The sequence below is a fragment of the Poromitra crassiceps genome, assembly GCF_964638095.1.
Source record: "Poromitra crassiceps genome assembly, chromosome: 10".
Lineage (NCBI taxonomy): Eukaryota > Metazoa > Chordata > Actinopteri > Beryciformes > Melamphaidae > Poromitra > Poromitra crassiceps.
In genome coordinates this window covers 52,210,174-52,234,883 of record NC_139631.1, presented here as the reverse complement: position 1 = coordinate 52,234,883, position 24,710 = coordinate 52,210,174, and the positions used below count along the sequence as shown (strand labels likewise).

The window sequence follows — 24,710 nt, the reverse complement described above, 5'->3', positions numbered from 1 at the left end:
CTGCAGGAAAGGCTGGGAGTGAAGCCCCGGGCAGGAGCCTTGGCAGGGGGATCCATGGCACGTGGAGACAGGGTGTTTCTGGAAGGACTTGGCAGATGCTCCGCCTGGCAGCCATCTGAAGGAGTCCCTCCACTGGCACCGAGCCACTACTGCCTGTACCCAGTAGGGGGTGGAACGCTACATCGATTCGATACATCATCAATATCGTATCGTGTATCGATGGAAAGTGAATACATGGAGATATATCACCTCGTCGTACGCCTTGTAAATCCAAGGCGATGAAGCATAGATGTTCATGGCTTACGTTCATGATTGAAAGGTCATCGAGGGCGCTTAAAGTTAACTGATTAAAAAACATTTGCATTTAAACATGAGAAATGTGTCACTTTATAATGAACAACAGGTCTATTTAAAAATATATTGGAAAAAAAATCATTTAAATGTGAGAGGATCTGACTTATACAAGCTTTTGAAGGCTCATTTTGTCATGGCCAAAAAAAGTCTTAAACTACATGGAACTGACAATAACATGTCAAAATGAGAAAACGTGTATGCACAGAATGTGAAAATGGGTCATTAGAATCTGTTCAGGTGATGGTCTGCAAAATAGACCAACAGTGCAGTATTCATCGATTCTACAGTAAATATGTAATCGATCACTGTTACAGTATCAGTCTAACCCAAATGTGTACTGTTACGATCACATCTTATATCAGCACTATTATATCACAGATGGTACCACTGTGCAAACATGTGACAACAACTGACGTTAAAGCAGTGTGGCAGCCGACCCCACTGCACCAAGCAAATCTCATTAAAAACTACTTAATTCGGACAGATATTAAAATGTCCAATCTGACTTAAAACCTCTTTTCTGACTGACACAGCAATTAAGGCATATTTGTTGAATTTGATTGAGTTTGGCGAGAAGAGGATCACGCACGGCGCTCGTGATTTTAGCGATTTAATCTCCTCATGCACTTCCATTAGGAGAGGTCTGACTGGATAATAATCATAATTGCCAGATGCATGCTGGGATGGGAAAGGGGGTGAGAGCATACAGTTTGTATGTAGGCTGCCTCCCAGCCACAGTATTTTGAAACAGGCATGCTAGCTATGCGGGACGTGTCAGGTTAGCTGTGGGTACAGTTATGTGAGCAAAACATTCCTACTGTCAGAGGAAATGGCCGACATATTCATCAAGTTTTGAATATCCAGAGGCTAGAGAGTTTGATGCTACCTGGTTAGTGTGGGCGGCCAGCCAGGTCTAGAGTTTGCAGCATGATGTCTTAAAATGTACATACATAACGTGTATATTCTCAAATACACTACTGCCGCATGCGCTGGCAGTAGTACGGACGTGGCAACGTGTACGGACATTGAGACAAATGTATATAAGTGAGGTCAAGTGTTGAGAAATGGTCTCACTACAATGAAAAGGCTACTATCCACTAAGGACTAACATCATCACACATGAAGACAACTGGGCTCAGTAAATCCACACGAGGCTCAGCTTTACAGTCATACCCAATTTGTGTAATTCCAATAGTGTTTAGGGACCCCAGTATGTCCAAATATTCAAATCAAATAGGCAAAAATAACGTAAAAAACGGCATGGTTTTTGCGAAATACTGCATTGGATTAGACTAAAATGAGCATGGCAGCATGGCAGTGCTGGCAGCAGTGTGTCGGCCTGGTTTCAGGGCAGCATGGCAGTGGTGGCAGCATGGCAGCACTGGCAGCATAGCAGTGCTGGCAGCATAGCAGTGCTGGCAGCATGGCAGTGGCAGTGCTGGCAGCATGGCAGTGCTGGCAGCATGGCAATGCTGGCAGCATGGCAGTGGTGGCAGCATGGCAGTGCTGGCAGCGGTGGCAGCATGGCAGTGCTGGCAGCGGTGGCAGCATGGCAGTGCTGGCAGCATGGCAGTGCTGGCAGCATGGCAGTGCTGGCAGTGGTGGCAGCATGGCAGTGCTGGCAGCGGTGGCAGCATGGCAGTGCTGGCAGCATGGCAGTGCTGGCAGCATGGCAGTGCTGGCAGCATGATGGCAGTGCTGGCAGCATGGCAGTGCTGGCAGTGCTGGCAGCATGGCAGTGCTGGCAGCATGGCAGCATGGTAATGCTGGCAGCATGGCAGTGCTGGCAGCATGGCAGTGCTGGCAGCATGATGGCAGTGCTGGCAGCATGGCAGTGCTGGCAGCATGGCAGTGCTGGCAGCATGATGGCAGTGCTGGCAGCATGGCAGTGCTGGCAGTGCTGGCAGCATGGCAGTGCTGGCAGCATGGCAGCATGACAGTGGTGGCAGCATGGCAGTGCTGGCAGCATGGCAGTGCTGGCAGCATGGCAGTGCTGGCAGCATGGCAGTGCTGGCAGCATAGCAGTGCTGGCAGCATAGCAGTGCTGGCAGCATGGCAGTGCTGGCAGCATAGCAGTGCTGGCAGCATGGCAGTGGTGGCAGCATGGCAGTGCTGGCAGCATGGCAGTGCTGGCAGCATAGCAGTGCTGGCAGCATGGCAGTGCTGGCAGCATGGCAGTGCTGGCAGCATAGCAGTGCTGGCAGCATGGCAGTGCTGGCAGCATAGCAGTGCTGGCAGCATGGCAGTGGTGGCAGCATAGCAGTGCTGGCAGCATGGCAGTGCTGGCAGCATAGCAGTGCTGGCAGCATAGCAGTGCTGGCAGCATAGCAGTGCTGGCAGCATAGCAGTGCTGGCAGCATAGCAGTGCTGGCAGGATGGCAGTGCTGGCAGCATAGCAGTGCTGGCAGCATAGCAGTGCTGGCAGCATGGCAGTGCTGGCAGCATAGCAGTGCTGGCAGCATGGCAGTGGTGGCAGAAGCGCGGTGGCTCGGCCAGCTATGCAGGCATCATGACAGAGAGTAAGTACACTGTGTGCTTCTCATTGTCCGCCCTCTGGAATGTGCTGACGATGCAGAGTTCACTCCGGTTCAGTCGCATGGTTCACTCCTCGCTGTGGCCCCCTCGCTCTCATGTGCACCCGGCTATTTTTACACTCTTCAAAAAACTTGCGCAAAGAAGTCTGACGGTTCTGCAAAGTTCCTGCGGGGGGCAGTATGGAGAGAAGCACTGCCACTCCCCGGCCTGATGAGTAAGTCAGCATGGGGCTGAGTTAAACATACATTTCCCATGTGTTCCCCGGCCTGCTCAGGCAGAGCAGGAAGTCTGTCCGGTGAAACGGAGGAGGAGGAGGAGGGGGAGGAGGAGGAGGAGGAGGAGGAGGAGGAGGAGGAGGAGGAGGAGGAGGAGGAGGAGGAGGAGGAGGAGGGGGAAAGGGAGGAGGAGGAGGAGGAGAAGAAGGAGGAGGAGAAGGAGGAGGAGGAGGAGAAGGAGGAGAAGGAGGAGGAGGAGGAGGAGGAGGAGGAGGAGGAGGAGGAGAAGGAGGAGGGGGAGGAGGAGGAGATATTTGAGAATGAAAAAAGCCTCTGTGTGTCGTGGGCACACAGCCAAGCTGAGCACAACTGCCAAGGAGGGAAGCCATTGAAGGGAGAGCCAGAGGGAGTGAGAAAACGATCAGGGCCCACCTTGTGCTGTGCGAGTGAACACACAGGGAGGACTTAGGAAATGTGAGATCATTTATTGTTGGGGAAGAGAAGGAGATTGAAGGCAGCGGAGGAGCTCCTTAGAGAACAGACGAGCGATGAAAAGAAAGAGGTGCCGTGACTTGCACCTCCAAGTAGCAACAACGGTGACAAACAAAAGCCCTTTTCCGAAGATAACAGGGCGTGACATTTTTTAAGTATTAAAAAGGCCTTCATCCACCACCATTTTACTTACTTTGCTTCAATCATCAATAACCCACTCTGAGAATTAATCTTTAACTTTTTGGTGTGTGTGTTTTTTTCCTTCCTGGGTGGGTGACCACCAGAACAGAAAGCTAGAAGGCTTTGGAAAATAATTAAAGGAAGAGATGAAATGTCTCAGAATAATGTTAAAATGTGAAATATGTTAACGTTATATTGCAGTGCATGACGATGATGTCTCCTCTGTTATGTGAGTTATATTGCAGTGCATGAAGATGATGTCTCCTCTGTTATGTGAGTTATACCACAGTGCATGAGGATGATGTCTCCTCTGTTATGTGAGTTATATTGCAGTGCATGAAGATGATGTCTCCTCTGTTATGTGAGTTATATTGCAGTGCATGAAGATGATGTCTCCTCTGTTATGTGAGTTATACCACAGTGCATGAGGATGATGTCTCCTCTGTTATGTGAGTTATACCACAGTGCATGAGGATGATGTCTCCTCTGTTATGTGAGTTATACCACAGTGCATGAGGATGATGTCTCCTCTGTTATGTGAGTTATATTGCAGTGCATGAAGATGATGTCTCCTCTGTTATGTGAGTTATACCACAGTGCATGAGGATGATGTCTCCTCTGTTATGTGAGTTATATTGCAGTGCATGAAGATGATGTCTCCTCTGTTATGTGAGTTATACCACAGTGCATGAGGATGATGTCTCCTCTGTTATGTGAGTTATATTGCAGTGCATGAGGATGATGTCTCCTCTGTTATGTGAGTTATATTGCAGTGCATGAGGATGATGTCTCCTCTGTTATGTGAGTTATATTGCAGTGCATGAAGATGATGTCTCCTCTGTTATGTGAGTTATACCACAGTGCATGAGGATGATGTCTCCTCTGTTATGTGAGTTATATTGCAGTGCATGAGGATGATGTCTCCTCTGTTATGTGAGTTATATTGCAGTGCATGAAGATGATGTCTCCTCTGTTATGTGAGTTATACCACAGTGCATGAGGATGATGTCTCCTCTGTTATGTGAGTTATATTGCAGTGCATGAGGATGATGTCTCCTCTGTTATGTGAGTTATATTGCAGTGCATGAGGATGATGTCTCCTCTGTTATGTGAGTTATATTGCAGTGCATGACGATGTCTCCTCTGTTATGTGAGTTATATTGCAGTGCATGAAGATGATGTCTCCTCTGTTATGTGAGTTATATTGCAGTGCATGACGATGTCTCCTCTGTTATGTGAGTTATATTGCAGTGCATGACGATGATGTCTCCTCTGTTATGCTAGCGTTATACCACAGTGCATGAGGATGATGTCTCCTCTGTTATGTGAGAGTTATATTGCAGTGCATGATGATGATGTCTCCTCTGTTATGTGAGTGTTATACCACAGTGCATGAGGATGATGTCTCCTCTGTTATGTGAGTTATACCACAGTGCATGAGGATGATGTCTCCTCTGTTATGTGAGTTATATTGCAGTGCATGAGGATGATGTCTCCTCTGTTATGTGAGTTATATTGCAGTGCATGAAGATGATGTCTCCTCTGTTATGTGAGTTATATTGCAGTGCATGAGGATGATGTCTCCTCTGTTATGTGAGTTATACCACAGTGCATGAGGATGATGTCTCCTCTGTTATGTGAGTGTTATACCACAGTGCATGAGGATGATGTCTCCTCTGTTATGTGAGTTATACCACAGTGCATGAGGATGATGTCTCCTCTGTTATGTGAGTTATACCACAGTGCATGAGGATGATGTCTCCTCTGTTATGTGAGTTATATTGCAGTGCATGAGGATGATGTCTCCTCTGTTATGTGAGTTATATTGCAGTGCATGAGGATGATGTCTCCTCTGTTATGTGAGTTATATTGCAGTGCATGAGGATGATGTCTCCTCTGTTATGTGAGTTATACCACAGTGCATGAGGATGATGTCTCCTCTGTTATGTGAGTTATACCACAGTGCATGAGGATGATGTCTCCTCTGTTATGTGAGTTATACCACAGTGCATGAGGATGATGTCTCCTCTGTTATGTGAGTTATACCACAGTGCATGAGGATGATGTCTCCTCTGTTATGTGAGTTATACCACAGTGCATGAGGATGATGCCTCCTCTGTTATGTGAGTTATATTGCAGTGCATGATGATGATGTCTCCTCTGTTATGTGAGTGTTATACCACAGTGCATGAGGATGATGTCTCCTCTGTTATGTGAGAGTTATATTGCAGTGCATGAGGATGATGTCTCCTCTGTTATGTGAGTTATACCACAGTGCATGAGGATGATGTCTCCTCTGTTATGTGAGTTATATTGCAGTGCATGAGGATGATGTCTCCTCTGTTATGTGAGTTATACCACAGTGCATGAGGATGATGTCTCCTCTGTTATGTGAGTTATACCACAGTGCATGAGGATGATGTCTCCTCTGTTATGTGAGTTATACCACAGTGCATGAGGATGATGTCTCCTCTGTTATGTGAGTTATACCACAGTGCATGAGGATGATGTCTCCTCTGTTATGTGAGTTATACCACAGTGCATGAGGATGATGTCTCCTCTGTTATGTGAGTTATACCACAGTGCATGAGGATGATGTCTCCTCTGTTATGTGAGTTATACCACAGTGCATGAGGATGATGTCTCCTCTGTTATGTGAGTTATACCACAGTGCATGAGGATGATGTCTCCTCTGTTATGTGAGTTATACCACAGTGCATGAGGATAATGTCTCCTCTGTTATGTGAGTTACACCACAGTGCATGAGGATGATGTCTCCTCTGTTATGTGAGTTATACCACAGTGCATGATGTCTCCTCTGTTATGTGAGTGTTATACCACAGTGCATGAGGATGATGTCTCCTCTGTTATGTGAGTGTTATACCACAGTGCATGAGGATGCTGTCTCCTCTGTTATGTGAGTGTTATACCACAGTGCATGAGGATGATGTCTCCTCTGTTATGTGAGTGTTATACCACAGTGCATGAGGATGATGTCTCCTCTGTTATGTGAGTGTTATACCACAGTGCATGAGGATGATGTCTCCTCTGTTATGTGAGTGTTATACCACAGTGCATGAGGATGATGTCTCCTCTGTTATGTGAGTTATATTGCAGTGCATGAGGATGATGTCTCCTCTGTTATGTGAGTTATACCACAGTGCATGAGGATGATGTCTCCTCTGTTATGTGAGTTATACCACAGTGCATGAGGATGATGTCTCCTCTGTTATGTGAGTTATATTGCAGTGCATGAGGATGATGTCTCCTCTGTTATGTGAGTTATACCACAGTGCATGAGGATGATGTCTCCTCTGTTATGTGAGTTATATTGCAGTGCATGAGGATGATGTCTCCTCTGTTATGTGAGTGTTATACCACAGTGCATGAGGATGATGTCTCCTCTGTTATGTGAGTTATACCACAGTGCATGAGGATGATGTCTCCTCTGTTATGTGAGTTATACCACAGTGCATGAGGATGATGTCTCCTCTGTTATGTGAGTTATACCACAGTGCATGAGGATGATGTCTCCTCTGTTATGTGAGTGTTATACCACAGTGCATGAGGATGATGTCTCCTCTGTTATGTGAGTGTTATACCACAGTGCATGAGGATGATGTCTCCTCTGTTATGTGAGTTATATTGCAGTGCATGAGGATGATGTCTCCTCTGTTATGTGAGTTATACCACAGTGCATGAGGATGATGTCTCCTCTGTTATGTGAGTTATACCACAGTGCATGAAGATGATGTCTCCTCTGTTATGTGAGTTATACCACAGTGCATGATGATGATGTCTCCTCTGTTATGTGAGTTATACCACAGTGCATGAGGATGATGTCTCCTCTGTTATGTGAGTTATACCACAGTGCATGAGGATGATGTCTCCTCTGTTATGTGAGTTATACCACAGTGCATGAGGATGATGTCTCCTCTGTTATGTGAGTTATACCACAGTGCATGAGGATGATGTCTCCTCTGTGCTCAGTGAACAGGAAAGTGAATTAGCTCTCCTCTCCCCAGGTGATCATTCATTATGCACAAAGCAGAAGAGCGTGGGTCCTCTAAAGAGGACAGAAATGTGGAAATCTGGAGATGGAATTCTCCTCCAGTCGTTCCCTCTCACGCTTAATTCATCTAACAGACTGCATTGCATCATATATTCAGTGAGGTAACCTCCTTTGTTTCATATTTTATTTTATTTTGTAATTTTCAGAACAACAAAAACAGGCAAAAAAAACAAAAAAACATACATACATACATACATACATACATACATACATACCAACATGAATGTTACAACATGGCACTACCAGCCGCATCAAGTGCTTATGTGCTTGTAAGAGATGTGCGTGGAATCCCATGCAAAGGGTCCATGAGAAGTCAGCTGAGCAAGTTTCCTAAGTGAGTTGGTCCTCAGGAACCGGAGTCTCTCCATATGTATAACCCAGACCATGTCCGTCAGCCACAGCTGAAAAGAAGGTGGAGAGGGGGACTTCCACTCCATCAGAATGAGTCTCTTGGCGACAGTCGCCCCCTGTGTCAGAGACTGTCAGAGACTCCAGCCGTAGGGAGGAGCAGAGAGGACTCTGAGCAGCCGAAGATGGCGAGGCCTTAGAGTACCAATCAAATATTTTGGCCCAGAATCCAGATAGTGAAGGACAAAACCAAAGAGCAGATAGTGTACCCTCTGACACCCGAACTGGAGGGAATAGCGTGATCCTCCCACGCGCTACATCCTGCCGGTGAAACCCCTCGCTGTCCGGTGAAAAGAAGCGGCTGGCGACTGCACATGTATCGGAGGAGGAAGCATGGTGCTAGTCTACGGCTCTCCCACGATCGGCAGAGGGGGTGGAGCAACGACCGGGACAGGGAATTGGCCAAGTACAAAAATGGGGAGAAAATGGCAGAAAAACCCGAAATAAAACTTTGATTAGGGATGTTCATCAATTATCGAAAATCGATAATCGATCGTTAAGGATTGGAATCGATCCTGTGGCATTTGGATCGATTTTTTAATTATTAAAAAAAAAAAAAAATTTTTTTTTTTTTTTTTTTTTTTTGGACTAGGTTTGGGTGGAATTCGTTCCTCCTCGCCCCACTCCATTGCACAGGCGACTAACGTGAGGTGGAGCTTCATATAGTCTCTAGTTTTCTGGCTGGGCACGGGCCTTTGTGCCAACAAAACTGTTTTAAACATGAGAAATTCACACCGGCATGCGCCGGGGACAGCAGTGTTGGAGAGGAGACACATTGAAATAAAGAGTTCATTGAGGAGAACATGTTGTCTTTCGTATTTTCTGCCATAGGCATTCATTTTGTTTAAAAAAAAAAAAAAAAAAAAATTGAAAAAATTGAAAAAATTGAAAATTTTCTAAGTATTAATAAAATCGATAATCGATAATTGATCGTTAATTCTCACCGATTATCGATTTTGGAAAATTTTCAAAATGAACATCCCTAACTTTGATCAAAAAAAACAAACTCGAAATGACTCGGGCAGAAGAGATAAAACACAGCGTTTCAAATCCCTTCTCCCTGTTTCAGCGTTAAGGGAAGCAGGCAAACGAGAGAGAGAGAGAGAGCGAGAGAGAGGGAGAGAGAGAGAGAGAGAGAGCATTAATAAAACATGACTGCATGATTTTCCAACCTCAAAGAGGGGAACACAGGAAGGCAGTAGCACTCCCACAGCAGTAGCTGGGGTTCAGCGCAGGGTAAAGGGAGCAGGCGTCTCTAACTAGCTCACACTGCAGTGCACTAGTTGAGCTGCGGGGAGCAGCAACGCGCTCTCTGATCACACCGCTCGCCTGACTGACGTCGACTTCTGTCCTTTTTATTCACGTCATTTCTCTTTTATTTCCCACCCCTCCTCTTGTTGCAGGCTGGAGGAGAGAGGAGAAGCAGCATTCTGGGCTCTGGGGATCAGACAGACACACAGACGGGAGTTTCGTCACTAGTTTTGTGTCTGTGTGGAGGGCGATGACATGGAGGACGGCGCCCGCGGCGTCTCCGTGCTATTTCAGGAAAGCAGCAACTTTGCATCACTGCCCCGCTCCTCCTCGCTCCCCCGCCTGCTGGCTTCTCACCAGCGTCATTTGAAACCCCGTGCCGGCATGTGCGGTAATACACCTTGGCACCGAGTGGCTCCTCACGGGCCAAAAGAAACACTGTGTACACACACAGACGCTATCAACAGCTAACACGCTAGGCCCTCTTCACACACACACACACAGATGCTATCAACAGCTAACACGCTAGGCCCTCTTCACACACACACACAGACGCTATCAACAGCTAATGCGCTAGGCCCTCTTCACACACACACACACAGGCTATCAACAGCTAACACGCTAGGCCCTCTTCACACACACACACACAGGCTATCAACAGCTAATGCGCTAGGCCCTCTTCACACACACAGGCTATCAACAGCTAACACGCTAGGCCCTCTTCACACACACACACACAGGCTATCAACAGCTAACACGCTAGGCCCTCTTCACACACACACACACAGGCTATCAACAGCTAATGCGCTAGGCCCTCTTCACACACACACACACACACACACAGGCTATCAACAGCTAACACGCTAGGCCCTCTTCACACACACACACAGACTATCAACAGCTAACACGCTAGGCCCTCTTCACACACACACACAGGCTATCAACAGCTAACACGCTAGGCCCTCTTCACACACACACACAGGCCATCAACAGCTAACACACTAGGCCCTCTTCACACACACACACAGGCTATCAACAGCTAACGCGCTAGGCCCTCTTCACACACACAGGCTATCAACAGCTAACGCGCTAGGCCCTCTTCACACACACACACAGGCTATCAACAGCTAACGCGCTAGGCCCTCTTCACACACACACACAGACGCTATCAACAGCTAACACGCTAGGCCCTCTTCACACACACACACACAGGCTATCAACAGCTAACGCGCTAGGCCCTCTTCACACACACAGGCTATCAACAGCTAACGCGCTAGGCCCTCTTCACACACACACACAGGCTATCAACAGCTAATGCGCTGGCCCTCTTCACACACACACACACAGGCTATCAACAGCTAACACGCTAGGCCCTCTTCACACACACACAGGCTATCAACAGCTAACACGCTAGGCCCTCTTCACACACACACACAGGCTATCAACAGCTAACGCGCTAGGCCCTCTTCACACACACACACACACAGGCTATCAACAGCTAACGCGCTAGGCCCTCTTCACACACACACACACAGGCTATCAACAGCTAATGCGCTAGGCCCTCTTCACACACACACACACACACACAGGCTATCAACAGCTAACACGCTAGGCCCTCTTCACACACACACACACAGGCTATCAACAGCTAATGCGCTAGGCCCTCTTCACACACACAGGCTATCAACAGCTAATGCGCTAGGCCCTCTTCACACACACACACACAGGCTATCAACAGCTAACGCGCTAGGCCCTCTTCACACACACACACACAGGCTATCAACAGCTAACGCGCTAGGCCCTCTTCACACACACACACACAGGCTATCAACAGTCAGCTAACACGCTAGGCCCTCTTTACGCCGCTTAGTATTAGACAGATATTAATTCTCACCATTTTAGTGTCTGCTGACAGCAGAGGCGGACATGTAAAATACTGACTGACATCATAGCAATCCAAAATAGAAGTTTAGATTTATTTCACAGACATTTTAAATATACAGATCCGCTGAAGTCCACGGGTATCCATGTTATTTCCATGATATAATTTTTTTTTGGAAAGGATCTGTATATGTGGTTTGGATGGGAATCAACAAGCCTATCAAGTGAATGTTTCTGTGATTTTCCACTTGTCGGTGTGAAAGAATAGTTGCCGGGCGCTGAAGACTGGAGAAGATGAGCTTGGTTGCTGAAGACTGGAGAAGATGAGCTTGGTTGCTGAATTGTCTTGACTCGTGTAAACCAAACACAATGTGAGCGATGTTGCCTCTCTTTGAAGGGTCCAGCAGTTCAGTCCTCTCTCCCTGGTGCCCTCGGTGAACATTCAACGCTGTCGGTGAGTTTGAGCTCTGTCCAAAACCATCGACCGTTGACTGTACCCTGAGGGACACCGCGACACGCACTGCACCTCCCGGGCGCGGTCTGCTAGTCTTGGATCTTCTGAACGCCAAGAATTCTTTAAATGTTTAGGCATTCCAGTCATACTCGTCCTGATCCAGAGCAGGCAGGTAGGAGATCACAGGTCTCACTTATCAAAATGTGCTTTAGGATCCCTACTAGATTCCTACTAAAACACGACTAACGTATCCAGTGGCTGTGCGCACACCTGCATGCAATTTCCCTGTTCAATTGATAATCAGGCTCATTTATATATGTGCCATGTGGTAATTGGCATTAACCATTTCTGGTTGGATTGGGGCGGAGCTACATGCGGTATGTCCCAGTTGGACAGTGATTGATAACGGGGTAATTGCCTGCAGCAAGTATGGACACTTGTCTCCCAAAATGTCCTTAAGCAAGGCTCAGAATGTACTAATTGACCTAAGTTGTCTTGTTTACTTTATAACCGTTGTGTAATAAAGTTTTTACATCGCTACGTTTGCGTGGAAAACCTTTGCAAGATGACACTACATTGTGAAACACAGAGTGGATCGAGTAGTTATTGATTGTTATTGATAGTTTTAGTAGGGATTCTATAGGCACATATTGATAAATGGGACCCCAGAACCGTACGGCCGTTGATGGCGGAGATCGAACCTGCGACCTTTAGTCACCCAGCTCTCTGACCACTAAGCCACCGCCCTGGTGCCACCCGGATTCAGCCTGTGCCATGGGACTGCTCCTGCCCCCAGGCGCAGCACTTAAGGCTGCAATAAACATTCATTGCTGTCGGTGGGTTTACATGGGAACAACTCACTGATCAATGAATGCAGACTGCGGTTCAAACACCTCAGTAAGCAGCTGCTGCCTGGTAGAGGATCACAACAAACTGATGTGGGGCTGGCCAATATATTCATATTATTTTGATATTAGTTTTGGCTCCAACAATTGGAAATCTCTGCCTATACATGTACCAACCAATCAACTTCTTGTCAAAAATAGTCATTTGAACGATGATTCTACCTGTTCTGTTGGTAAGGTGCCTTGAGATAACTTGTTATGATTTGGTATTATATAAATATAATTGATTGATTGATTGATTGATTGACTGATTCCCCATTATCCTCCATAGTGAAACAAACTGGAGATACAGCAAATCACTTTGTACTGTGTGTGTGTGTGTGTGTGTGTGTGTGTGTGTGTGTGTGTGTGTGTGTGTGTGTGTGTGTGTGTGTGTGTCAATCTGCCTTTGTCATCACCCTGTGTGGTATTATATATATCTTCTTTGTATGCATTATTGTGGTCGCCAATTAGGCACTCTTGTATCTGACCAACTCCCAACATCTGATTGCATTACTAGTGTTTATGTCCTTTGTACTCTGTATCTATGTGGACATGAATAAATCATTTAAATGTGTTTTGAGACTAATTAAAGCACATTTGCCAAAGTGACATTCTGGACTCAGTGTGAGTGTGTCATTGGTGAGAAAGGTTCTCCAAACAGGAACTGACGAATCAAATGTGAAGAGTGAAATCCAAACTGTTTCCTAAACAGCAGTGAGCAGAGCTCCAATCAGAGATGGACCCTCCAACATGAGATCACTTCCTCTCTGCGTATGACATCATCTCTGATGACATCATTCACTGAACTCTGTCTGTGTCTGTCTGTCTGTCTGTCCCTCTGTCTGAGGCCATGTTTAGATGACAATAGTCTGCATAAAACGGCAAACTGTCGTTGTGTTCTCACCTTTGATTTTGCATTTATACACAGCAGTTGTGATAACGATTTGCATGCCGCAAAAAACACAAAGCAGCGTCAAGTGAACAGAATAACATTGAAACTTCGGTTAAGACCTTCACAATAAACTAGGGGTGTCACGATACACTCAGTTCACGATACGATACGTATCACGATACTGGGTTCACGATAACGATACGATACGATACGATTTTAACAATCTTTTTTTAAACTTGAATAATGACAATATATGACTGGAAAAGTAGTATTTTATTTGAAATGCACAAATACAAAACATGCTGTTGTGGGAAATTGTTATTACAATAACAACTAGAAAAAACATGAGATTGGAGATAAGGCTTATCTTGAAATAGAATGAGTTACACCGTCACTTAGATTTACTTTGAACTAAAAGGTTTCTCAGCAGTATAAATTCTCATTATGCATCTTCAGTTTTTCTTCAAACTCAAACAACAAGACTTTTCTTAGTCTATTTTTTATGCATCTTCAGTTTTTCCTGTCAAGTAAACAGTTTTGCCAGAAACTCAATTGAATGGTTTCTCTCCTGTATAACTTCTCATGTGTCTCTTCAGAGACTTGTTCAACTGAACTACTTTCCACACATTGAACTTCAACAAACAAAGACGTTTCTTTGTCTACTTTTGAAAAAAAAAAAAAAAATTTTTTTTTTTTTTTTTTTTTTTTTCACGATATGAGATTTCATCTCAACGATACATATCGTGACGTTTTACTATCGCGAAATTTCGTGGGACGATATATTGTGACACCCCTACAATAAACTAATAGCCTTATTGATGCATGTTGCAAAGTTTTTTTGTGTGTGATCCAAAATACACAGAACACATACAAACACACAGAACTAAAAGTCAATTTTAACACGTAGTGAGGCAACGGCCCTGATTGTTATTTGCCCAGTTATAAATTACTGCTTTTATTTTGAAGGTAAATGACTATAGTGTTCCATTGAGTGGTATGTCATTGTTCCATTTTAGCAACTTACTTTTTGAACTTGAGCACAAAATTAGGTTATATGTCAAAAAGGTATTTGTGTGGCTAATTAGCAGTGTCAGGACATGAATCAGAAGCATGATGAGATATCTTAAAGATGACTAAATACACCTGATATGGTGCATCACAACAATAAGAGCTCAGGGGCCACAGACTGACTGGAGCTCAAACTGAACACAGGGCTGAAAGTGAAACACATTTTCAAACTCAATTCAATTTCTGGTTCAAGTCAAGTAAAAAAAAAAGAGTGAAGCAATCTGCTGTTGATTGTTGGGAAGTGAATCACCCGCCAGCCACCTCTCAGTATGTCACTGGGGGAGATACAGACATATGGAAATAATCTCACACTAATTGCCCTGTAATGTTATGTTAACGTGCTGTGGGAACACATTGACGTTTTCCAGCCAGGCCAAACCCAATGCATGTTTTATCCTCTTATTTACAGAAGTTATTCCGTCATGGATTAAATATGACGTTATTAAAGACGTGCAACCATCAAATTCAAATGAATCGTCCATAATCTCGAAATCAGATAAATATCTGCAGTGTTTAGCTACAGTAGGCTATATGGCTCTGTCTAGCAGCTAGCTCCCCTATAGCTCAACTCAAGTCCCTGTTTGGTCCAAAATAGAAACTAGAATAGCCAACTACACCATGATACAACATGACCGAACAGGGCATCAGTCAATATCACATAATGTTTTCTTTAATCAGGTGGAAGCATTTTTCAATCAAAGATGAAAAAGATATTATGGTTTATAGAGGGATTTACCCTGCCCGCACTTTAACTCCAGGTTAGCGCATGTCAAGCACATGTCAGGCGAGCACGCGTAGCGTAGCATGCGAGCTGCGTCTGGGAGCCCGCCAATCAGGCAATTTCCAGAGTCTCCACCCTAGAAGTCGAGTGTGCAAGATTGCTGCTAGAATATATAAATATATAAATCAGGAGTGGGGGTGTAGCACCCCACATGTCTTCCAGTTGGGTAAAGTGCAGATTCCAGCTAAAAACAGGGTGTAGATGACATCTTTTCAAGTCATCTCAGGGCTTGTGGAGACTTGTATTACACCAGGTGCAGTATGGAGACCTTTTTTCATGTTTTTGCTCATGACCCTGCTCACACTCAGCAGACAGCTCTACTTGCCTGACGCAGCTGGTCTCCATGTCTCCACACTGGGACGGTGCAGGCTGCATTCTACTGCATGTAGTACACTGACTGTCAGCATGTACCTCATACAACCTCACAATAAAAAATCTGAACTATCCCTTTACCAGTACAGCTGGGCGATATGGACCAAAAATCATATCTCTGTATTTTTTTGGTTGAATGATGATACACAATATTTTCTACAAAATGGGCTAAATGTTCAGTTGTAAGTGAAAGCCATATGTGAGATGTATGTAGGGCTGCTGGGCGATATGGACAAAATCAAATATATTTTTGACCAAATACCTCATTATCGATATTGTGACAATATTGTAGGGTCATGATGACTATTGGTGGTTTCACAAAATATTTACACAATGAGATTTCTGATCAATAATCATCAGTGATGTGGAGATAATGAGTGATGACCAAGTGGTAAAGGCACCTAACAGAAGAGCTACAGTAGAACAGTCTGGTCAACTGAGAAAACCACGACACTTTACTTTCATATCACGATATCAATAATAGAATATTGATATATTGCCCAGCCCTAGGCAGACACAACACACACCAAAGTCTGGGTTACATTACTACTATATAGAATGAATTCACAAGAAACTGAATGATTAAATGAATACATAAAATGCAAAATAAATCTACTTTCACTGTTCTTAAGAGGTATATGGCGAGGGGATGGTGTTTGTGACATATATTAATAGGGCCACACAAAAGTCTTGCTTGTTTGTCCCTGTGGACCTGTCCTGGGCTTGTGAAGTTATAGGCTCTGACACTGGGAACAGCGTGACCCACTTCTCCGTGACCTGGAAACACTCCGCAGGCTTGACCCCAAGTCTGACGCCGACGCAGCGAGCGAGAAGAGAGAACCGCTCAATCCAAGAGTCTGACGCCGACGCAGCGAGCGAGAAGAGAGAACCCCGAGTCTGACGCCGACGCAGCGAGCGAGAGGAGAGAACCGCTCAATCCAAACGACGCAGCGAGCGAGAAGAAAGAACCGCTCAATCCAAGAGTCTGACGCCGACGCAGCGAGCGAGAAGAAAGAACCGCTCAATCCAAGAGTCTGACGCTGACGCAGCGAGCGAGAGGAGAGAACCGCTCAATCCAAGAGTCTGACGCCGACGCAGCGAGCGAGAAGAGAGAACCGCTCAATCCAAATGCGAGGCTGATATGGTGGTGGTGGTGGTGGTGGTGGTGGTGGTGGTGGTGGTGGTGGTGGTGGTGGTGGGCGCCCGTGGGAGAGGAACCGAAAAATCCAGTGAAAGAAAGTGTAGCGGCCTCTCTTTGCTGTGTGTCCACACAGCTTCTGCTTCTACAGTGAAGTCCACTTTAGAGAAGGTAGAGAAGATGTGAAGTGGTGTGGAGCTGCTGATCTGAAGTGACTTTTGGACACAGACAGATGAAGTTAGCCCAGTTATGTGAGGACAAAGGAAAGGCATCTGTTGGGACCCTGCCAAGTACTTCCATATGGGTGTTGAGTTCGCTGAGTCCAAAGTGGCACGTGGGAGCTACATAACATGGGGGTCTGGCATGGATCTACTGCCCCCTTATGGCCTCTTCCGCACATTGCGACTGGTAATTGCTCCATGAGTTTCTCAACCCATCATGACAATGGGGTTGAACAGTGTCATCCTTCCAGAACAACACAACAATTGAATGAAGATCAAGTATTTCATGGCATGTCATGTACTATAGGAACCCGTGTAATGCATCCATCTCCCCTCTAGAGGGCATTGTAACTACTTTTCTGTGTATATACAATACGTAGCGGTTTTGCTGCCTTTATTCTTATCCTTGCTGTGAAGACACAGGTGACTGCATTGAGTAGGCAGTAGGGGTGGGAATCGCTGAGTAGCTCACGATACGATATCATCACGATACTTGGCCCTCGATAACGATATTATCACGATACAGCGATACTGCGATAATCGATATATTGGAAGACGATACATCACGATACCTGTGTAACTGAAGAGAAAAAAATACCCCTAAAAGGCAAGAAGCAGGTATTATGTATTTATTAGCAGAATTGACATGAACTCTCTCAGAGTTCACTCACTCACTCATAACATTTTCGATACCACGGAGGAAAAGTTACACATTAAGTCTTTTTATTATTATTATTAAAACAAGAAAACCTATATAACCTACCTACCTATATAATTTCTAAAAGTAGATATTAATGATCAAACATTTCCATTCATGTAGCCTACAGTATTTATGTTTTTGTTTCAACTACAAAAACAAATAGAGTCCGCACACTGGATTTTAAAGGCTCCTGGTCAATTTATTTACGTTTCGATCCCAAGGATCTTCGTCAGAATGTTTCAACTACAAACATAAATAAACGTCAACTTGAAACTATGTTTGAACTACCACACACAGCATAATATTTTAGCCTGTTTATTTAAAAAAAAAAAAAAAAAAATTAAATAAACATATCGATACTTGGTGCCAGTGTATCGATAACGTATCGCAAGTGGAAATATCGCGATACCGTGAGTATCGATATTTTGTCCCACCCCTAGTAGGCAGCATTGAGTAGGCAGCATTGAGTAGGCAGCATTGAGTAGGCAGCATTGAGTAGGCAGCTTTGAGTAGGCAGCAGCAGGTTTGAGTAGGCAGCATTGAGTAGGCAGCATTGAGTAGGCAGCATTGAGTAGGCAGCAGCAGGTTTGAGTAGGCAGCATTGAGTAGGCAGCATTGAGTAGGCAGCATTGAGTAGGCAGCATTGAGTAGGCAGCATTGAGTAGGCAGCATTGAGTAGGCAGCAGCAGGTTTGAGTAGGCAGCATTGAGTAGGCAGCATTGAGTAGGCAGCATTGAGTAGGCAGCATTGAGTAGGCAGCAGCAGGTTTGAGTAGGCAGCATTGAGTAGGCAGCATTGAGTAGGCAGCATTGAGTAGGCAGCATTGAGTAGGCAGCAGCAGGTTTGAGTAGGCAGCATTGAGTAGGCAGCAGCAGGTTTGAGTAGGCAGCATTGAGTAGGCAGCATTGAGTAGGCAGCAGCAGGTTTGAGTAGGCAGCATTGAGTAGGCAGCATTGAGTAGGCAGCATTGAGTAGGCAGCATTGAGTAGGCAGCAGCAGGTTTGAGTAGGCAGCATTGAGTAGGCAGCATTGAGTAGGCAGCATTGAGTAGGCAGCAGCAGGTTTGAGTAGGCAGCATTGAGTAGGCAGCATTGAGTAGGCAGCATTGAGTAGGCAGCAGCAGGTTTGAGTAGGCAGCAGCAGGTTTGAGTAGGCAGCTTTGAGTAGGTAGCAGCAGGTTTGAGTAGGCAGCAGCAGTAGTAGGTTGGAACAGTGAAAAACCAAAGCTGGAATCAGCAGCTGGTAATGATTAACCACAGAACAGAGGCAGCTAGCAGAGTCCTGTGATAACCCCCCGACCACCCGCTACGCAGCCATTGGTCAGCTGTGATAACCCCCCGACCACCTGACCACCCGCTACACAGCCATTGGTCAGCTGTGATAACCCCCCGACCACCTGACCACCCGCTACACAGCCATTGGTCAGCTGTGGCCCAGTACTTACTGGGGGTGGGGTGGTGTTGTTGAGGTATGACCCCAGCAGCGGAGCCAGATCAGCCCAGAGGTTAGGTTGTCAAAAGTATCGATAGTATTGCGGTAAGTATCACTATACTAAAAATTCAAAATGAATACAATACTCTACAATACTATATTAGATAGTAGCAGCAGTGCTTTCTCTTCATGAAAAATCAAACATACTACAGATTTTTCCCTCTCTATCATCGGTGGGTATCTGTTGCTTCAACAAGCTCAAAGTGTTCTGATGACTAGAGCAGGGGCAATCTGCTGGGTAAGTGTTAGCTTTTAATGGGTTGTACTGAAAATGGTATTGAGTATGGATATTGTCCTGGGTATTGGAGGAGGAGTCAGGTTTCCCGCTCCAACCAATCAATACAAGCCATCAAAACATCCTAATATGAATATGGATCCAGCTACAAGTGGGTTCACGGCCCTGAGAACCCGTTCGTTCACTGCATACTTAATCACTCCTTTCATTTATTTACCATTTCAATACTTCATAACGCTGCAAAAATACAGGACTAAACAATGATTCACTTCCACAATGAAAATTAAAAAAGATTGACGCAAAAGGATGCGCGACTGAAGAAAGTGTGCAGCTTTTACGGACATGTGTTTTTCCTGTATTTTACTAGCCTCCCAAAGGGCCACATCTGTACACAGCACACTATATCAAACAGCACAGTGCTTCTAGGTAGGCCTACATAACCCTACCAGCCACACATCAGACAGCAGGAGATCTTCATCTGCACGTTCCCTGAAGACGATGCTGGAGGCTGATGCAGAAACCTAGAGGTTCCTCAGAGTGATGCCAGAGAAGAACCATCTCTAGACCAAGGTTCAGAACTTTAAAGAACCTACTGAGTGCTTTGTACCAATAACTAAGAATTCTTCCGTGGCATCATGCTGGAGAACCATTTCCGGTTCCCGTTAGCCGAGAGAGACGTGGGATCATCAGATCCCAGATTTAAATCCTCTCATTTCAGATTTGAGTGGAGAGATTAGGACTTCATCTGGGCCCTAGTGTTGAAAACAGCTGTTGCTAACTCAGCTATTTGGCCCCTGACCTGGGTTTCTGCTGGCTGAATAGAGGTCTCTGAATTCCCACCCCTGTCAGAGCATTTACAAGCTGGAGGAGCCCTGCCTCCACCTCCACCCCACCTCCACCCCACCTCCACCCCACCTCCACCCCACCTCCACTCCTCCACGCTCCACAGCCCCCCTTGACCCCAGCGTCACCCTTGCCCACTGCGTGCACCGAGGCATCCTGGGAGGAGAATAGAGGCAGAGAGAGAGAGAGAGAGAGAGAGCTAGGGAGAGGGGGAGAGGGGGAGAGAGAGAGAGAGAGAGAGAGAGAGAGAGAGAGAGAGAGAGAGAGAGAGAGAGAGCTAGGGAGAGGGGGAGAGGGAGAGAGAGAGAGAGAGAGAAGAGCCCACCTCCTCAAGTTTACAGCCCAATCAGGGCTTCAGGCCTCATAAATCCACGCCTCCTCCCTACAATGCTGTCCATTCATTGTGTGCACAGGATTTTAATAGTTCCTTCCACTTCTCTCTGCGACCCCCCCACTCCCCGAGCGGACAGAGACCCCCCACTCCCCCGGGCGGACAGAGACCCCCCCACTCCCCCGGGCGGACAGAGACCCCCCCACTCCCCCGGGCGGACAGAGACCCCCCCACTCCACCGAGCGGACAGAGACCCCCCCACTCCACCGAGCGGACAGAGACCCCCCCACTCCCCCGGGCGGACAGAGACCCCCCCACTCCCCCGGGCGGACAGAGACCCCCCCACTCCCCCGGGCGGACAGAGACCCCCCCACTAGGGCTGTGAATCTTCACTGGCCTCACGATTCGATTCGATTACGATTCAGAGGGCTACGATTCGATTCGATAACGATTATCGATGCATCTCGATGCATCGATAATCGATGCATCACTTTTTTTCCCGAATACATGATTTTTTTTCTCACTGTGTGGCTACTTTTAAAATAAAAGTGCATTTAGAATTGCATTGTATTATGATCCATAATTAAAATAAACAACTGCATGTCCATTATATTTTATTTGATTATATATATATATATATATATATATATATATATATATATATATATATTTATTTATTTTTTATAATCGATTTTTGACATTTGTGAATCGATGCAGAATCGTGCAGGTCCGCATCGCGATGCATCTTATAATGGATTATTTTTGACACCCCTACCCCCCGGGCGGACAGAGACCCCCCACTCCCCGGGCGGACAGAGGGCCCGCGAGTGAGAAAGCCTGGTCCCTCTCTGGCCCGGGGAGGAGAGTCCGCTGCCTGCCTGCGCACAATCAGGTCACGGCGCCGGAGTCACGGCGAGGTCAGGAGTTTGTGAACTGAGCATGACCTCTGACCCCTCCCCGCTGCCACCTGGCGCTGCACTCCGCTGCCAGGGGGAGGGGCCAGGGGGAGGGGCCGAGTGAACTTCGCCTGAACCTGGACCTTAACATTGGACGCTCCCCTAACCCCGGGCCCAAACATTGCCTTGCCCGGCAGCTTCCTCTGGACCCACAATCTCCCCATTTAGATTTCTACACGTTCAGGTTTAAGACTCGCATTCCAGTCACCGTTTGATCTTCTTAACGAGGAGCCTCCTCCAATGACGGAGCAGTGTATTCTTAACAAGGAGCCCTACCTCCAATGACGGAGCAGTGTACTTGCTATAAGGGGATCAAACCGACAACCTTTCTATTACGGGACCCGCTCTGTAAGCAAAACACATCCATATAGACTGCGGGGCCAGAACCAGAACCAGCCCACCAAAAGGTCCAATCCGGCCCACAGGATGACTTTACAAAGTGTGAAAACTGCACTGAGAAGTCGTCAAATGTTAAAATAGTTATTATAGATCTGAAAGCAAAACACATCCATATAGACCTAGATCATCTCAGAAAACTGCCACACACACACACACACACACACACACACACACACACACACACACACACACTTTGCTGGAGCAGTTTGTTTCCTCCCTGAAATAAGAAGCCATAATAATAATATATAATAATAATAATAATAATCTTCTCTATCATAAATCAGAATGTCTTATCATCATCTTCTTTCCTGATCACTGCTGAGGAGAGCAGGAGACAGGGCTGATGGTTGCTACATTATTATTGAGTTAATACTCCCCTCTTGTGGATTTGAAAGGCAATCATAAGCCGTTCAGGAAAATGATGGCACTCGTTTACCACTAGAGGGCGACGTTTAGCTAAGGATTTGATGCCAGAACCTGAAACTGAGCGTGATAGTACAATGAGAGGAGGATGTTTGTGGTTGTGACATTATGACATCATGTACATCTGAGTGCTCCACACAGCAGAGGCATCTGTGTCCTCCTGTAAGCGTTCACAAGTCAACTCACCCATGCTGTCGTTCTGTTCCGCCTCCAACGGATGGTCACCATAAAAGCCTGAAAAATAAAACAAGACAAGTTACATACAGTACTGCCTACTGACTGTAGGGGCAGATTAGCTAGATGTCCCTATAGGGGCAATACTGTATCAAATGATTTCCCCAATACTAAAGACACAACAAACAGAAGTAAAGAAATCAAGGAGACTTTAGGCTATCTATCTATCTATATAAAAAAAGGGGAAAGTGGGCAATCTTTATCTGTCCTGTTAAAATGTTTGTCCCACTGATGATGTCATAGTGATGTCATAAGAGTAAAATCATCTTATGACATCACTGATGATGCGAAAGGTTTTCAGGAAAATAAAAATAAAAACTTTTTTCTTGTTGCAAAAGCTTCATAGGTCAACAAAAATATTGTATGCTTTACATCTAAAATGGTTCATGGATTACATTCTAATCTAACAAACCTATCAATTTAAAAGTCAAGCACGTTACCGTGGAAACAATTAAGCTTAGTCCAAAATCACAAATCAGAATGAGGGGGTCCCAGGTATATTTTCTATCTTGTAAAGGGTCGTTGGCTGAAAAACATTTGAGAACCTCTGCTTGAGAAGCACAGACAGACACACAGACACACAGACAGACACACATACACACAGACACACAGACACACAGACACACAGACATACAGACAGACAGAGACACAGACACACAGACAGACACACAGACACACAGACACACAGACACGCCTAATGGCGACATGGATTATGCAGACATGTGCATTGTTCTCTGTCTTACAGATTAGACACTCAGCATCGCTCAATATTAAGTTCAATACTGAGTCTTCTATCAGGAGTGAAGAAATGCACTGCTGCTCAGTGTACTGTTGAAGTTCTGTGTTAGTCACTAAGTCCATAAGTCTTTCTTATCATTGATTCTTACCTTTGGTCAGTAGGTACACATAGTCAAGTGATGATTTCACAGGATGTTTAGACAGTGTATTGATAAATCCCATCCGCAATTGTATCAAGCTACCCATAATTAGCCAGAACAAGACCGGAGGTAGGAAGGTTTTGCCTTCAAAATAAAAGCACAACTCTCACACACTGTTCATCTGATATAAAATGTAAAAAAAAAAAAAAGTATGCCATGATTGCAATCCATGTCTCAAAAATGTAAAAAGAATAAAATATTGACAGATACAGTCTGTCCTTCTATATGAATGCATAATGAACACAAGAGCACCACACCTCCCCAGTTCATAGTGATGCAAATCTAATGGCTGTAGTGGCTTTAAAGCCAGAGCAAAGTTTCTGCCATCATAAGCCTTAGGTCTTCTGTGCTACGTGCTACGTGCTACGTGCTACGTGCTGTCTGTGGTTCTCAACCTTCTTACACCAAGTAGCACCTCAGAAATGAGCACAATATGAAAGTATGATGATGTTTAACTCTAACACAAGGAGACCCGCTTTTGTCAACAACAACAAAACGTGGCCAATTTCCCCTGCTGTCCTGGTGGTTGCACCACCCCCTCTGCACCACCCCCTCTGCACCACCCCCTCTGCACCACCTCCTCTGCACCACCTCCTCTGCACCACCCCCCTCTGCACCACCTCCTCTGCACCACCCTCCTCTGCACCACCTCCTCTGCACCACCTCCTCTGCACCACCCCCCTCTGCACCACCCCCTCTGCACCACCCCCTATGCACCACCCCCCTCTGCACCACCCCCCTCTGCACCACCCCCTCTGCACCACCTCCTCTGCACCACCCCCTCTGCACCACCCCCTCTGCACCACCCCCTCTGCACCACCCCCTCTGCCCATCTGGGGAGAGTTGTAGAAAGGGCTGCTCAATTCATCGGATTTTAATCTCAATTACAATTTTGGATTCCCACAATTATGAAAACAAGATAATCGAGATAAAACAATTATTAATATTTTTAGATATTT

General features: G+C 45.8%; 1 protein-coding gene across 2 annotated transcripts in view; it reads right to left on the bottom strand.

Moving 5' to 3' along the window:
* The window catches only part of nr6a1a (nuclear receptor subfamily 6, group A, member 1a), a gene marked incomplete at both ends in the record, with an annotated part of 153,439 nt that overhangs the window by 100,134 nt on the left and 28,595 nt on the right, over nt 1-24,710 (bottom strand). For both annotated transcript variants that reach the window (XM_083644060.1, XM_083644061.1), the window contains one exon: nt 22,766-22,813. In XM_083644060.1, the coding sequence (XP_083500186.1) occupies nt 22,766-22,813 (48 nt within the window). The remainder of the gene's footprint in view (nt 1-22,765; nt 22,814-24,710) is intronic.